Source organism: Stylophora pistillata, chromosome 11, assembly GCF_964205215.1.
Source record: "Stylophora pistillata chromosome 11, jaStyPist1.2, whole genome shotgun sequence".
In the NCBI taxonomy this organism is placed as follows: Eukaryota; Metazoa; Cnidaria; class Anthozoa; order Scleractinia; family Pocilloporidae; genus Stylophora; species Stylophora pistillata.
Genome location: NC_142529.1, coordinates 20559776 through 20574367, shown reverse-complemented (window position 1 = coordinate 20574367; position 14592 = coordinate 20559776). Strand labels below are relative to the sequence as shown.

The window sequence follows — 14592 nt, the reverse complement described above, 5'->3', positions numbered from 1 at the left end:
AAGTTTTTGTGGCGAAAAAATAGGTTCCTATATACGTGACAAAGAAACTGAATTGCCAAAAGCTCTCATTATGGGGAACTTGTTGGATAAGAAATTGCTTTAAACCCTTTTCACCCAGTTTGCTTAGTGTATTAGTCAAGTAAAAAACGCCAGCAACTTTCATCCTTGTGAACTAAATGTTTGAGAAACGTTCTTTGTCTAAATACTGGCACATCCGTTTTTTTCTAAGTAACAAGGCTTGGTAAGGAAAAGCATATGATATCAGTCCATCCAAACTGCTAAGGAAACTTTTTGCTCGAAAACTTGCTGTTAAAAATCAAGAGGTAGAATTGCGGATCTTGCACTGACCTTGCATATCTGCAGCGTTGTAATTGTGTAATTAGCAAACTCAATCCAGTCTGTTACTGTAACTTCGATATCACCATATAATTCAGTCCCATCGGTGGGCCAATACTGTTCGCATTTTATCTGCAGAAAAAGAAAGGAAAGGTTATGTAAACTGTTCATGTTCTGATCAGACTTCATGCTCAAGAAGTTTGAATGGTGGTGCTCTTTTCCTGAGGGCACTCAACTCTAAATAACAAGCTTTTCGGGCTGTGATCTTTATCTATCGTGTTATTATACGTATATTTTCCAAAGATTCTCTCGTCAAGCTTTAAAGTACCTTTTGTTTAACCAAGGACTTGAACTATTCTCTGTTTGCCCAAAATTTAATCGCGAGACTGTCACTAGTTTCTAAACATTAATCAGTTATTTCCAGAAAAGATAAGTTTCTTCCCCTCCCTCATCCTCCTTATTATAAATAATTCCTTTAGGACAATAAGGAACTTCGAAGATGGCGAAAATTCTATCGACAAAATTAAGTAAACGTAATTAAAACCCAACTTCTTAGGACAAAAGAAACAAAAGAAATATTACAAAGCAACATTGTTCCTACCCTTCCTCTTTCTTCTAGTTCGGTAAGCATGACAATTGTAAACGTTTTATATTCCCAGATCATTCGCCAAAAGTCATCGATTGTTTCTTCAAGAGGACCTGTGAAAAACACCAACGAAAGAGAGCGTTCTTATCATATCTGCCGAGACGAGAGTTTTTCCAGTTTTGCAAGTGCATTGTTTTTCTAAAGGGCCAAACAGATTTGAATTTGAACGAATATAGAATCAATCTAGACACCATACAAAAAGCTTTTACTTACCTTGTGTAGCAATGTACGCGCTTTCTTTGCGGTATCCCTGCAAAACAATAACAGCAATTCAGGTTTAAAACGTTTTCCATTCACGAAGCACTTCATCCAATATTTGAACATTTTCACGATGCACGTGACATTAACAACGTTTTTGTTTGTTTTTTTATTTGCTTGATATATTTCACATAGTCAAGCACTAGAGAGTCAGTCTAGTTACACAAAGCTGAGGTAAAGAGGTGAACTGGAAATACTTACGTCACAGAAGTTGGCGTTGATGTAATCTGAGCCCACGATACCATCTACTGTTGACAAGTGTACGCGAGAATGGTCGTCTGAAAAAGAAAAAAAAAACCGTTTACTTGGTTTGTAATGTGAACAAGGACAAGATTGTCTCAATAAGTGATTGGTCCGGAAAACTCACGCCACTTTGTCCATCAACCAGATTTAGAACTAAAATCATGATCTTCTTACTCGTGTTTTTCCGTGTTTCGTGCAGTTTACCTGCTTTTACTAGGAGTTATACGGGTAGTGATGATGTCAACCTTCGCCCCGATTAGCTATTGCAATAAGTTTGGTTTTGGTTTTTCGAAACCTAAGTAAAAACTTATCCGAGAATCCAACTTTGGATAATCAAGTCGCACAGGCCTCAAGCGTTGCATTTGATAGACAAAAACACTCTGACTTATCGACAAAGTGAGGCGATCCAAAATGAACGCAGTTTCGGATTTTTCTTCTATAGAAAACTGTTCTATCTCCCATTCATTCTACTTACAGGCAACAATGTTGGGATAACGGTTCTTTGATTTGTTACACTCCTGTGATGAAGCTTCGGAAGTAAAGGTTTCTCCTGGTTCAATTGACTGCAAAAAAAAAAAAAAAAAAAAAAAAAAAAAGAAAAAAAGGGAGAAATTAAGGTAACCCTCTTCTACAAGAAAAATCTTGCTAACGAGCACTTCGCGTTGGAGGCAGGAAAGCAACTGAAAGCCGAATGGTGATTGGGTTGGCTGATGGTTCTCACTGATTTAAAATCTTGGTTTGCTTAAAGCGTTTAAAAAAATACTCAGCACGAAACCATTGTGATACTGAAATTGGGGTCGGAGGAGGGGAGGGGGGAGAGAAGCTTATTACGGATTAGGGATCCTAAGGCGAGGGAGAACTTATCAGAGAAGGAGCTAACAAAAAAGGGGGACTTTACTGCAAAGGTGGTTTATGGAGATGACGCGTTTACAGTAAATAGGAAGCTTCACTTACCTCGTATTCTTGCAAAAATTTAGAATTCTTTTCAGCTTTCAAGCTATTGTTGTGATTTAAAAGGTCGGAGACAGGAATTGGCGGATGGTCCATCATGCCTGTGAACAAAACCATCACGTAATTAGGTGAAGGTCTTCTATTTTAACGACGGTACAATGGACAAATTACTACTGAATGGAGAGTTCACACTGCTTAATCCTCCTACTGAATGATGTATCTCAACAGATAAACAAAGTCTTTTTGGAATAGATATAACCAAGGGTCTTTTTCATATTTGGTAAAAATATACCTGGTGTTTGGATTGTCATTCTCTTCATCTCTACTGGATCTGATGGTTCTGCTCTTTCATCATCCAAAGATTTGGACTTTTTACATCCTCTTTTTCTCCTAAAATACAAGGTGAGTCACATCTTAACCACATTGCCTCAAAGTTTCCTGTAGCTTAAAATAGAAAAAATCCAGCTTTATGTAATTACGGATCCAAGAGTATCAATCGCCAACGTAAGGTTTGCAGAGATCATTTGCCTAATCTACTGCTGCTGTACATTCTGTTCCGAACGCCCTCCATCTCTAAACAACAATAACAAAAAAAAAAAAAAAAATGTTTTACCTTCTACAAACGACCACTGTAACAACAATGATGGCGGTAAGCACAATAAGAGCCGCGACTGGGATGATTATAAACATCAGGTTTAGTCCTCCTTCAGCGTGTTCCTTAGGTTCCTGCAAGGCACCAGTAGAACTCCCCCCTGGACTGTCACCTAGTTCAAACGAAGACGTGAGACTGAATCAGTACCTTCGATACTCATTTTTCTGCACAAGGCGGGGAAAAGAAACATACCGGTATCATTCCATTTTTTAGTGGGATGAGTGGGGGGGGGGGGGGGAATAAAAAAAGGTGTATCGCGCTTTTCCTTTTGAAATAATTTCTCGATGGTCTTTCCATACAAATATAATTTGCCTCAAGCGCCTCTGTACAGGGGTCTTTTCAGTCGAAATAATCCGAGAGAGGAAAGTACTTACCGAACTTTACAGGCGTTATAAATGGACTCGATGTGTACAACTCGTCCTATGGATGAGAAAGAGAAAGAAAAAAACTCTTAACATTTTTTAGGTGTAGGTAGCAAATAAACGTTAATTTCGAAGGTACGAAAAGCTCTCCTTGGAAAATTACTTCGGTGATATAATACTAATGATGGCGATAAAAATTACTATGACATTGCCATCTACGAAAATCAAATAAATTCAAGGGAAAATTTAAGTGATACACCACTGAAGGCCACCCATGAGATAATTTTGTAGAATAAGAGATGAAAATAAGATCAGGAATGATAAATATGACAGTCGGCACCTCTATCAAACCTTCCCTCCTCCTCACACTTTTCTTCTCCATTATATATTAACCTAACCCTAACACCCCCACCCCACCCCCCACATCTCCCACCCACACACAGTTGTATCAAGCATACGTACCCCTTTGTCGTTTTTGACATAAGCTCTTGTAAACATGGTGTAGTAAGAGCCCTTGTTCAGCTTTTTATTGTTGTAACCATAAAGATTCTTGAAGCTCTCATCTCCCACGTTGAATGTCTTTGGTAGTTCTGCTGGGGCGAATTTCGCGGCGATGTAAGGTTCTTCATTGTTCTCCTCGGCCTCCCGCTTTCGTCTCAGTTCTCTGAAGAAGTCATCCGGGGACTTGTCATCGGGAAGCTTATTACTTTTGCCCAGCGGCACCACGATCACTACGTAATGGCTGTATGTAAAAAAACATCAAGTGTTAACGGACTGATGGCTATGTTTAACAAAGGTTAAGGATTTTACTTCGCTTACGAGTTTTAATTTGTTTTGTTTCGTTTTTTTCCTGTAGCACTTTTCTTGCTCATAACGTCCTTAACTCTAATCTTCTGGGTCGAGTTGTTCAAAGGTGGGTTAAGATAACCCAGGGTTAGTGTGAAATTTGATTTCAGATCCGAAAGCTTTAAAAGAAAATTCAGTTTATTTCCACTTGTTTACAATTTGATGATTGAATGAGCTAAAAAGAATTGGGAAAATTATCCCAAAACAGCTTTTGAACAAAGAATATAGAAACCTGGATTAAAATTTAACCTTGGGTTAGCGCTAATCGGCCTTCGAACAACTGGGCCCTGTCTGCTAAACAATGCACTGATAGTCTAACAATGCTGGGGTTTATGAGTTTATTAAAATAGCCAAAATATACCAACACAGCAAAGTAAAGTAAGTCACTTCTTCATTTTTTCCTTACCTTATTGGTCCATTTCTCTCTGAAGCAGTTGCCAATTTTACGGGTACATACTCAGCTGTAATTTTGTCCTCAATGATGACAGGTTTTGACAGAGCAGGAGGTTCACCAGTGTCGGTTTTTAGAGTTAAAACTTCAACAGGCCCTTCGCCCATGGAGTTTACCGCTGACAATTCTATCTTGTAGGTTGTGTGGGGAACAAGTCCTTTTAAAGTGTGCGATTGAAGACCGGGCGAAACAGCGTCCAACTTCACTTCGCGAATATGCGACAGCTGTTTCATTTCGCCTTTCTCCAAGTAAGATTTTGAACCAGAATATACTATCTGAAAGAGGAAAGATGAAAACTTTTGAGCGAATCAAGAGAGGCGCACGGAGCAACCTAAATTCAAGGGAAGCACTTGAAAGAAAAGAAAGTGTTCCCTAAACGGAGACGTCGAGTTAGTTAAGGTCGCAGTAAACCAACCCTTTCACCCCTAAGAGTTATTGAAATCCAATTTCTCCTTACAATAGGGACTTTAAGCAGTCAGTCCGGCAACGCCACGGAAGACGTCGATTACAAGACGAGTTTCTACTTTTAGTTAGAATTTCCAAAATGGCTGCAGGAGTTTACCGTCTCCTAGGGCGCCAGACCTAAAACTCAACATAACGCATAAAAGTAGCGTTGAGTTCCAAATGTAAATTAAAATACTTTGCAGCTACGGTTTCGCTTCGCAGACGACGCAAATTTTGGTGATTTCACGTTGTTGTTTTGCAAAGAAGGGCTAAGAAATGTGCAAAGTTTTAAAACGCACGTGCTGGGCTACTGTTCTGCCAATTAGATCTATTGTTTTTCCACGTTCTCGTTACCGTCGCCGTCGGAGTTTGCTTAAAGTCCCTATTGTCACCTCTGAATCACACATTAAAGTCATAAGAATAAAGGAAATAATCACCACCAATTGATTGTTAAACAAATTCTCCTTGTCAAGGCCTAAGGAAATGTATAGAGAACAGTATGAAAAATATGCGTTCTGAAGCTAAGAGGTGAAGGCTTTACATTTATCAATTTTTTTGAAGCTGCTAACGCTGATGTGTCTCAAAGCGATAGTTTCAATCATTGTTTAAACCGATGAACTATGAGGGGCCCATTAACACACGTGATCAAAAGAACGTGATTAAGTACGTAGGTACTAACAATAGAGCTTACTATGCGTAGTATGCCTAGGCTATGTTTTGCTTTGCTTTCCTCCCGGAAATGCTGAAACAGTACCTTATATTTAGTTATTCCTGCATCCGTAACTGGCGGTTTCCAGTTCAGTGCCACTAAGTCGCTCCCTTTTGAGTCAAATTTCAGATCTCGGCAAGATTCTGGCACTGAAAATGAAACCGAACGAAACGATCAGGACTCAAAGAGCACACAAATGGACTTATTTCGAGTCATCCGGAAGCAAGTAATGTGGAGATTTTTTACTTACAGTCGTATTTAAGGGTCTTTTCGGAGATTGGCAAAGAATAATTGCCGAAACCAACCGACGTTTTTGCAGCGACACGAAACCAGTACTTCGTGTCACGTGACAGGGACTTTAAGGTAGCTCGAACTCCTTTGACTCCCGTATTACTCCACTGAGAGAGGGGCAGTCTTGCAGCGTCCGAATAGATTACTAAATAACCCAATACTTCGCCGTTTGCAGACTGGGGCGGTTGCCATGACACTGTAACAGAGTCAGTGCTTCGGGCTACTGCCAAGAGGTTACGAGGAGGACTGGGAACTAAAAGTAAAACAGGGAATTAATTAAGACATGCAATTTTACAAAGCAGGAGAAGTGGCTGGGCGGCTCTATCTAAGGTTTCCAGTAACTCCGTTTAATTTGATCTAACTGAAGTGTTCATTTGATCTATAGCAAATTAAGCAGTTAATTTTATGAACAATGATCTTTTTTTTTTCTCGTAAAAAGAAATGAAAATTATATCTACACCTCTTATTTTACCATATTTTGTTCTCAGAAACAAAGTTAAGGATCTTAAGAATCGAACAGCAGGACCTACCTCCTTCATTTGTTTTCTCGACAACAGGGCGACTCAAGGGCCCTGGACCCTTCAAGCCAACGGCTCGGACTCGAATCTCATATTCAGTGTACATTCTGAGGCCCGTTAGGAGTGCCTGTGTTTGGTTCGGGTTGGTGACATTTTTCACTCCTACCCGTCTTCTTCGCTTAAGCGGGTTGTATTCTACAGAATACCCAGTCAGAGGTCCATTACGTTGCCACTTGTTCGGTTCTAGCCATGTGACGCGAATTTCTGTTGATGACATAGCCTGAGACCTAACCCGAAGAGGGGGTCCCGTTGGTGGACCGGGGGGCATTTGAATCCAATACGGTGCTTCTGGTGACCAGCCGGCTGTACTTTGTATGGAGACTTTGAACAGATACCACACTCCCAAGTCTGCAGAAAGAATAGAGACCGGTTAAAGGAGAATGAGGGTTTAGGTAGTAACGAGTAAGGAAACGACAGTTTAAGGTACAGGTGATGATACTGAATACGTTTTCTTTCACATGCAAATTAAACTCATCTTCATACAACTGGTTGAACACCGAGCCTCGTTTTGAAAAAGAGACCAAGAGTAACTCGGAAGTCGAAATGACTTATTTATCTGGGTATATTAATTTATTTTCTGTTAGCGTGTATGTTGTCGGGTACTACACTCGTTAATCCGTTTCACCTTTGTTGCTTGTAAATCATCAAAGAGGAAGGGTATCACAAAGAGAATCGATGCATTTAAGCAAAGCCGTCTCCATAAAAATAATCGAAGAAGGGCTAACCGACGGGTGACGAACTAACCGACCGAGTCTCTGATCAACTAGCCCAACAAATGAAAAACAACGTTGTGGTGATAGACTGACTGCTCAACGTGACGAACTTTAACATGTTAGTGAGTTAACGAACAGGCGGCTTTGGAATAGTAGGCAAAGGGAGACTGTCAAATTGAACGCGAAAGTAGGCAGGGATGGTCCGCCCACAACAGCATCTTACCAGCCCTAAGGGGTATGGCAGATTTTCCAGTGAAAGAACATTATCTCTCTTTTTATCTTTGACAAAAATGGGGAAGAGAAGAAGAACAGAAGACAAACAGTCTAAAAAAAACCCCCAAACCGCTTCCTTGACAGCAAAGTAAATAATGTTGGTCCCGGCCGGACCAACACTAAGGGTCTTAAAATAATTTAGAAGAATATGCGGTCTATTAATTTGGTTTGATTCTTCTAAGCAAGGCCGACGACCTTGGGAAGAGTGCATCTCTATTCAGACAAGATTTGGGGCCAAAAATGGAAGATACTGTAATTAATCTCTGAGAAATATGTGCAAGCGAAGGCGGTTTTCACTCCTGCGAAAAGGCAAGCTAATACGGGATTTGACTTCATCTCAACAAATTCTCTAAGTTTATATGATCCATAATTATTTTTGCTTTTCTTTAATATCAAGAAATGGTTAGATATTCTAGTCTTCTTCTCAAGGGGCTATCCTGTATAAATAAAGATGTCTACTCTACAATACAGTTAATGTTCGCGGAAATAGAAACGTTTTCGCCTCGACTCTGAGTAATTTTAGCCCGAGCTGTTAGATAAGGGTTAAAATGAGCTCTGAGAAGGGCCAAAACATAATAATGCCCGAGAACATAAACTTGAGTAAAACATATTACTATTATTATCACTTTGAGAAGCATTTAGAAAAGAGATACGAGTAAAACAAATGACAGACAGTCTGAACAATCACACGAGCGTGCGAGCAGGGTGAAACACATTTTAGTCAGCAAAATGCGCCAGAATGCCCGACTAAGCGATAATAGTACAGAGTTTACCATCCCAACAGGCTCGACTCAATGACTCACCAAGCCCTCGAAACAAATACTCCTTGGTTCGAGGAAGAAACGTCATTTCTTTCAGTTTGACTTTAGAATGATCCCGTCCACGGAGATTATGCAAAGACTTTCCATACCGCAGCCTGAAAGACAGGATACCAGGGGCTGCTGTGAACCATTTAACCGTCACGTTAGTGCCTGAAGAAGAAGAGCGCTGAGTGCCAATAACGAAAGGTGCATCCGGTGGCTTGGGAAAGGTCTTCGCTAATAGCGAAATGCTTTGCTTCCCATCTCCTTTGTTAGAGTAGGCTGCAACTGCTATTTCGTAGGTTGAATCAGGATCAAGTTCAGATAAAACTAGGGACTGTTGATGAAACAAAGGAAAAACAGATGTAGCTATCTCAATAGATTGGAGATTATGATTAGTATTTTCAGGCGTTTGCCTTCAACATGCGAAATTACCCGTCAAACCCGAAATTAAATCTCAGAATATTAGTTTCAAAATATTAAGATTCGAAACCATTTGTTGAACCAATAGAATCAATTACTCTGCATAAAATTAGCAGCTGAATTACGCAAGCATTTTGATTGGTTCTTACTTATAAACTATTGGAGGACAGACGCATAGGTGACGTCACCATCGACAATTTCTCGCTTCTTTATTACAAAAAGCAAATAGTTTCCAGGTTACCGTGTGTCAGTACAGTAAAATATCACAGAAGACGTAAAACATGGCGACAACATCAGACTCACTCGGCTACGCCTTGTGTGCCACTTGTTTTTCTTCCTACCACATTTTGAAGTCATCCGTGATCTGTTACCAAAAAGACATATGGCAACATGGAATCTATTTTCACAACACAATTCTTACCAACTCAAGTTCGGAGGCAGTAAATTTAACTTGAGTTTGTTCGGGTGGAAACAGTTCTTTACCAAGATCATCGACTTTTGTAAAGGATACAGCATAGCCTCGAATACGTCCTCCCTGCGACTGCAGTGGAGCTGACCAGCGGACTCTGATGGCAGTCGAATTAAGCACATTGAGCTTGAGATGACGGGGAGCTTCCCTTGGAACTGGAAAAAAATTGATAGTGGATCGTGAGCGATGGGATTGCCTCTCAACCCTCGAAAGATAGTCAAGACTAAAACCTCCTTATATATTTTCTCAAAAATACACGGGTCTGGGTCAATTTTTCCCTCTTGGTGTTTGGAAATCCCACGATAGATTATATTAGGTCAAGCAGAGTACCTGGGTATATCTCTGGCCGATGAAGTGGCGAATTTGAACAAGACCTCAGTTTGAAGAGCCTTGAACGAAACAGGCATAGGACAAATTTATCCTCTTCATTTGAACACTTTTTCCTTGAGTGCTAACTTCAACTTTCACTTAAGACTTTGCGAAGATTCACCATCATCATTTTATTTGATAGTACAGGTTGCAAGTTGGCAGCCAGGATGGCTGATTTGGACCTAAAGATGTAACTACAGTCTACAGCACCGCTTGTATTTATGGAAAGTTTTCTAAAAGGTCTTTAATTGTACAGAATCACGCAGTAATATAGAGTATTTTTTTTGTTTCCCGACATGAACTGTCTCCAGGGAGAGAGTTTCATTGCCTGCTTAGTTTCAGTTTCGATACACCCCCATTTCGAACAAGACAATTTCTTGAGGTATAACATTCGTCAACGCATTTGTTCAAACAAGTGACGCTTAACTCCAAGCGCGTGCTGAATTTATTGCTACAAAGTTTTTTTAAGAAGAACTTACTAATCATTAAGGGTATCAAACAACAACAAACATATGAAACATATGTGTGAACTGCGGTTATGAGACGTATATGAGAACGATCCTTCGCAGTAAAGCACTATTTGAGCAATAGTGAAAATCAGACCTGAAAAAAATTTCAGGCCTGTACGGGATTCGAACCACTGACCTCTGCGATACTAGTGCAGCGCTCTACCAATTGAGCTAACAAGCCAACTGGGAGCAGGCCATCAAATTAATTCGATATAAACCCGTAGATGATAAATCAAAATCCCGTACAGGCCTGAAATTTTTTTCAGGTCTGATTTTCACTATTGCTCAAATAGTGCTTTACTGCGAAGGATCGTTCTCATATACGTCTCATAACCGCAGTTCACACATATGTTTCATATGTTTGTTGTTGTTTGATTTATCATCTACGGGTTTATATCGATTTAATTTGATGGCCTGCTCCCAGTTGGCTTGTTAGCTCAATTGGTAGAGCGCTGCACTAGTATCGCAGAGGTCAGTGGTTCGAATCCCGTACAGGCCTGAAATTTTTTTCAGGTCTGATTTTCACTATTGCTCAAATAGTGCTTTACTGCGAAGGATCGTTCTCATATACATTAAGGGTATCATTGATAAATAAACAGGTCAAAGCGAGAAAAATGTTGTAGGCTTTACGCTTCAGTTTGTGTTTACACACATGCTAAGTCCTCAAATCACAACGGAATCTGAAGAGACGCTTGCATGGCGCTTACATGAATCTCCACATGGATTCAAATAAATCAACATGGATTAAGAGTAACATTAAACTGATAACTACTCGCAACTGATACACAGAAATCTGTGACAAAACAGGATTAAACAGTATTTAAACACAGGATTAAATTCGCCGATAATTACGCTAAATACTCATGTCTGATTATGAGATAATGTTTCCGATGAAAACCCAAAAATGTTAAAAAGATTTATTTTGGTTTGCCCTGTCGATTGTAAAATAATACTCCTCCACAAGAACAGAAAACAGGACAAATGGTGTTTTCATACTTTCAAGATGTTAGTAAGTTTGTCAACTTAAAAACGGGATGTCCACATATTTGTACTTCTTGAACTTGGCGGCTTTTCGGCTTAAGAAGTTGTTCCATTTAATCCAGTTAAGCATAATAACTTAACCGGATTTTATAAACACTTAAATGGATTGGTTTGATTCTTCTAAGCAAGGCCGACGACCTTGGGAAGAGTGCATCTCTATTCAGACAAGATTTGGGGCCAAAAATGAAAGACACTGTAATTAATCTCTGAGAAATATATGCAAGCGAAGGCGGTTTTCACTCCTGCGAAAAGGCAAGCTAATACGGGATTTGACTTCATCTCAACAAATTCTCTAGGTTTATATGATCCATAATTATTTTTGCTTTTCTTTAAACATACTAAGTTGCTTGAAAATTAAGCCTATGAAAGTAGATCCCTAATACTGTCTATTTATATACAAGGTTTAAAGATGCGCGCGCACTTTTATGAAGTTTTTCTGAATGATGACTTCGGTGTACGTGAGCATGCTGATGCCTCCACTTCTACTTTTTTTTTGTTTGTTTTTTCTTCGATATCTCTAATTAAAATTTCAAAAGATGTCTCAAATTTGCTGAATGGCAATGCTACGAGGTCAGTGGTCAAAAGATAAGTATAAAATTCTAATCCCCTTGAGAAAGTTTTCGCAAGTTTCTTCGCAAAGGTCATGCTTTTTTTGTAAACAGACAAAATTTCTGCTTAGAAATTCTCCATAATGAATGCCATACATTTCCTTGTTCATTAGGAAGGAAAACTTGGTGTTAAATGAACATACCACTCTCTATACACGATGTCGGTTCTCATCACCTGTTCGCGTTAAGAGTGACCAGCAATTAATTTCTCCTTACAATATCACCCCTGAATGACACAATAAGGTCAGGAGAATAAAGGAAATGATCACCAACTAAAGAGGCTCTCGATTGTTGAACAAATTCTCCTTGTCAGCACCTTGGGAAATGTGTAGAGAACAGTATGGAGAATATACATATGGATGTTAGGGTGTAAAGGGTTAATGGAAAGTGAATTAACTTACTGTCTTCCTCTGTGGTGAAGTTGTGTTTGCTAGACCTCGGCCCAGGCCCAACAGACGTACTGGCCGTCACCCAGACAAAGTATGTGGTATACTTCTTTAGATTGTGGAGACGGACTGATAACTTGCTTCCATCAACGGTCAAAAGACTGTAAAGGAAATAAGAAATCTTGGGCTATTTTCTTTTTACTTTGGTTTGCTTCACTGACAGCCTCTCTGTCAGTCGAACGTGTAGGTTTGTAGGTCTTTTCTGTCTGTTAATCTGTCTGTCTGTCGTTGGGTCTGTCAGTGTCTGTCTGTCTTCGGTTTGTCTGTCTGTCAGTCTGGCTGACTGTCTGTCTGTCCGTTCGTCTAACTGTCTGTCCGTCTGTCTGTCTGTCTGACTGTCTGTCAGGCTGGCTGACTGTCTGTCTGTCTGTCTGTCTGGCTGCCTGTATATCAGTCTGGGTTTCTGTCTGTCTTCAGTCTTTCTGTTAGTCCGTCCATCTATCATTTCGTCCGTCCTTCCATTCATGCGTTCTTTTGTTTGTCTGCGTCTGTTTCCCTGTCAGTCTTTCTATCATCTGTATGACTGCATTCATTGCTGTCTTCTTGACTTCCACCTGCTCTGGTCTACTATTTCTCCACTTGTTTGTTTTTGTTTTTGTTTTTTTGCTAGTTTAGTTGCTTGGTGGCGGTCTTGTTGGCCGAAATTCATTAACATCAATAGTGGACAACGCGATTATTGGGAAGTGGTAAAGAGAAATATTTGACAAGGTCTCAGAACTTACCTTGCATTTCCTCCTTTTTCTCTGTACTTTATGGTGTAGTTTGTTATTCGTCCATTGCGACGTGCAGAAGGAGGGGGGTCCCAGCTGATCTCAAGGCTAGTCGGCTCCACGCTTGTGCTGCGAATGTTAGCTGGAGGAGCTCTTGGAACTAAAAATGAAAATCAAACAGTATTAACTAGCTTGCCCCTCCACTTTCAACATCGGCAAGCTTATATCTATTACCCACCACTTTTTTTTGTCATCAACTTTTATTCATTAGTTTTCTTACCGTCTTCCAATGTTTTCACGACCTTGGAGAACGATAATGGCCCAATGTCACTAGATCTGGCGGCCACTTGAACCCGGTAGTAGGTGTGTGGGCGAAGTCCTCTTATCTCGTGACCAAATACGTTATTTAGAAGCGTGAAAGTGTCAACAGTACTGCGTGATTTGTTGAAATAAACTTCATAGCCGTATATACCGTGACCAATGAAAGTCGGAGCTTTCCACGTGACCTCAATGGATCTTGATGACAGTACTACTACACGCACATTTTTAGGCTGCCCGGGTGCTGAAGAAAAAAAATGTTAATTTTATTAACTCTAGATCTGGATGCGATTTGTATTACGATCTGTACTGCGATTTGTGCTGCTGAGAACTTTATATAAGGTTTTTGGATATTCTAAGTTCACATTTATTTCCTTGTGGATCATGTACATGCATTCTAATTGATTAATCTGTGTACAAAACTATCTTACTCGTCTTTGAAGTCATTAAAATATACTGCCCTGATTTTCTATATGCACAAATTGTGTCTAGCTGATTATGTAGAGGTTTTTATTAGCTCCTTGTGATGCATCCAATACCTGATGATGCATTAAATATCTTATATAATCAAGAGAAAGGATTCCTTAAAAAATGCTTACACGAATCTTGCACGACCCTTCAAATGGACTGAATATATCAACATGGTTTACTGCGTACCAATGAACTAGTAATTACTCTCTGATCATTAATATTTTTATAAGTTTTAAATACTTCCCATAAGTCACAGGTTACATCCTACCTCCTTTTGAGGTCTTTACAACATAATTCGCAGTGAAAGGCCCCTCGCCAATTCTGTTGTACGCATTTAATGTGTAATAATATGTAGTCTTTTCCTGTAATCCTCTGACTATAGTTTGATTCTCTCCTGACACCACATATCGCCACTTTCCTTTTTGTAAGTCAGTTGTCAGGTACAAGCGGTATCCTGTTAAGCGACCATTTGGTTGACTGGGCGGTAACCATGTTGCTTTAAATGAGGTGTCGGAGATTCCCCATGCCTGAACGTTCGTCGGTGGTGTTCCCGGCGCTAAGAAGCAAAACAAACACCCCTTTAAAGATTTGCAACTCTAACTACATGCACACGGTCTTAGCATCAGAGTCAGGGAACATGCATAGTGAGAGCACATGGTCTTCTCCAACAGGCAT

The 14592-nt window shown here is 39.9% G+C and overlaps 1 protein-coding gene across 4 annotated transcripts in view; it reads right to left on the bottom strand.

The window, feature by feature from the left end:
• LOC111340446 (tyrosine-protein phosphatase Lar) overlaps positions 1-14592 on the bottom strand; it is a 60381-nt gene that overhangs the window by 7132 nt on the left and 38657 nt on the right. For all 4 annotated transcript variants that reach the window (XM_088737755.1, XM_088737757.1, XM_088737756.1 and 1 more), the window contains 20 exons: positions 14186-14473; positions 13409-13690; positions 13141-13288; positions 12374-12519; positions 9398-9600; positions 8557-8890; positions 6720-7115; positions 6149-6442; positions 5944-6047; positions 4701-5020; positions 3911-4190; positions 3461-3506; positions 3048-3198; positions 2727-2824; positions 2438-2535; positions 1959-2046; positions 1442-1518; positions 1196-1232; positions 938-1035; positions 349-468 (listed from right to left, as the gene is read on the bottom strand). In XM_088737755.1, coding sequence (XP_088593881.1) covers positions 349-468; positions 938-1035; positions 1196-1232; positions 1442-1518; positions 1959-2046; positions 2438-2535; positions 2727-2824; positions 3048-3198; positions 3461-3506; positions 3911-4190; positions 4701-5020; positions 5944-6047; positions 6149-6442; positions 6720-7115; positions 8557-8890; positions 9398-9600; positions 12374-12519; positions 13141-13288; positions 13409-13690; positions 14186-14473 — 3608 coding nt within the window. The remainder of the gene's footprint in view (positions 1-348; positions 469-937; positions 1036-1195; positions 1233-1441; positions 1519-1958; positions 2047-2437; positions 2536-2726; positions 2825-3047; positions 3199-3460; positions 3507-3910; positions 4191-4700; positions 5021-5943; positions 6048-6148; positions 6443-6719; positions 7116-8556; positions 8891-9397; positions 9601-12373; positions 12520-13140; positions 13289-13408; positions 13691-14185; positions 14474-14592) is intronic.